General features: G+C 40.7%; 1 protein-coding gene across 1 annotated transcript; it reads right to left on the reverse strand.

The window, feature by feature from the left end:
• Positions 1-612: 612 nt before the first annotated feature.
• On the reverse strand, positions 613-1,434 carry LOC142842037 (vomeronasal type-1 receptor 4-like). The gene has a single exon (XM_075959020.1). It carries the CDS (start codon positions 1,432-1,434, stop codon positions 613-615), a length of 822 nt encoding a protein of 273 aa, XP_075815135.1.
• Positions 1,435-2,221: the final 787 nt, after the last annotated feature.

A 2,221-nucleotide genomic window follows, 5' to 3' on the forward strand; every position in this document is an offset into this window, starting at 1 on the left:
CAAAATAAAAAAACCACATGTTGAAAAGTCTATCTCTCTATCTGTCTGTCTGCCTGTCTGTCTTGGTATGTGTGTAGGATCATGTGTAAAATGTATGTAGGTGTCATATAGAGTTAAACCTGACCACCTTTTTTTCTTTTTGTTTAAAATATTTATTTATTATGTATACAACATTCTTTCTGTGTGTATGCCTGCAGGCCAGAAGAGAGCACCAGACCCCACTACAGATGGTTATGAGCCACCATGTGGTTGCTGGGAATTGAACTCGGGACCTTTGGAAGAGCAGGCAATGCTCTTAACCTCTGAGCCTTCTCTCCAGCCCCCATGACCACCTTTTTTTCAAAGCTCCAAGGTATTATATTTAATGGACAATAAATATGTAATTATTGAAATGTTATGGACTTACTTTACTGAGACATAATATTAAAAATTTAAAATTGGTAAATGTACAACTTTTGTGAATTCTAACATGGACCATATCAAGGATTCAAGAGCCACACAGCTTTCACCTTATCACATACATCATTAGAGAGATTTGTTTGTTGAGGAGGACATCTGGCCTTCATATCATCCACCAAATGCTCTTTGAAAACAAGTAATTCTCAGTATTGATCAAGAAGAAATACACTGGGAAATTATTTTATTATTGCTCATTAGTAAAAATGGGCAGACAGTGGGGTAGAATGACGACACAATTACAACGATTACCCCCAATGTTGGTATTCTTTCATGTGTATAAAACCCATAAAGGGTGATGAAGTTGTTTAACAAATAAAAGATCACAAAACAGCTCACCAGCAGCAAGATGCTGTGAGTGGCTCTGTGCTCAGGAGCTGTCTTGCAGGAGAGGCTTTGGCTACGGAGATGCCGGGCTCCCTGGCGATGTTTGTAAAGGAGAGTCACCATATAGAAACTGGTCAACATCATGATGGTCATAAAGAGAACGTCTCCTGTTATGATAACACCCAGGAATAATTCTTTATTGCGGAAATCGGTTAGACCTATTTTACAGTAAACATGATAATATCCATCACCAACATCAGTGTAATTGATTTTAGCTACCACACTCTCAATGACGTGCACATATATGAGCAGGTTGATGAGCCAGGCAAACAGGAAGGAGCAACAAGTCCATGTAGAGAGTTTAGGCTTAAGCCATGCCCACTTAGAGTTACTGGGAATGATGGTGATGGCTTGGAACGTGCTTAGAATGGAGGTAGTGCAGATGGACAAACCCCGGGTGACTCTGAACACATATAAAACTGCCTTACAGCTGGCATCATCCAGAAAGTGTCTGACTCCAAAGGATGACATGATATATGATATCATAGCGAATATGACTGTCAACATGTTGACAAGCACCAGGTGCATGAAAATGGGATCGATAGGTCTGCTAAAGCGGGATCTGACTAAGAAGCTGTATACATACAGCATGAAGAGCAGTGAGTTCCCTATGACACCCACACAGAGCTGGGATACGAGGAACCCCCGCAAGATGGCGCTGCTTGGAGACATCACCTCAGTGATGTTTTAGATATTATTAGGCTTGTCAGGCCTTCACTGAAATCTAAGTGGGTTCAATTATAACTAATTACATCCTGATGTTTGTGGGGAAATATAGTGATTGACACTTCAGGAGGAGAGAAGGTTGGAGAAATGTCAAACTCCTTTGTTTCTCAGGTCCAGACTTGGTGCCTCCTGGAACTACATTCCAGGGAGTCTTTTGAGAACATCAGAGGAAGAGGTGTTGAAGCAGGTGTGCTTAATGGAAAAATCTTCTGTGTGCTGTTATATTAAGTGGCAGGATCTGTTAATAAGCGGAAACGCAAATTTGCATGTCGTAGAGATTTTATTCAGTAGCTCATCTTGAGTATTTAAAAATTCCTGTTTGAAAAGTCTGATCTTTCCCAAGAAGACTGTGTAAAACAGAGACAGCAACATGAATATTTAAACATCTCTACAATTTCGATTGCATGCAACACTCTCCCAAGGTATTTATCTTCATATTCTCAGTAAGGGGCTGTAGAGTTGCTCAGCAGTTAAGAGCACTAGTGGCTCTTCTAGAGGACCCGAGTTTGATTCCTTGCGTTCACGTGGGGGCTCACTACTGTTTTTAACTCCAATTTTAGAGAATCTGATACCTTCTTCTGGCCTCTGTGGGCACCAGACATGCACATACCACACAAACATACATGCAGGTAAAATGCTAGTAGATGTAAAA

Source organism: Microtus pennsylvanicus, chromosome 1 (assembly GCF_037038515.1).
Source record: "Microtus pennsylvanicus isolate mMicPen1 chromosome 1, mMicPen1.hap1, whole genome shotgun sequence".
Taxonomy (NCBI): domain Eukaryota; kingdom Metazoa; phylum Chordata; class Mammalia; order Rodentia; family Cricetidae; genus Microtus; species Microtus pennsylvanicus.

Bases quoted from the DNA above. Each gene is read 5' to 3' on its own strand.
- LOC142842037 (XM_075959020.1), bottom strand. From the start codon at position 1,434: ATGCTGTATGTATACAGCTTCTTAGTCAGATCCCGCTTTAGCAGACCT.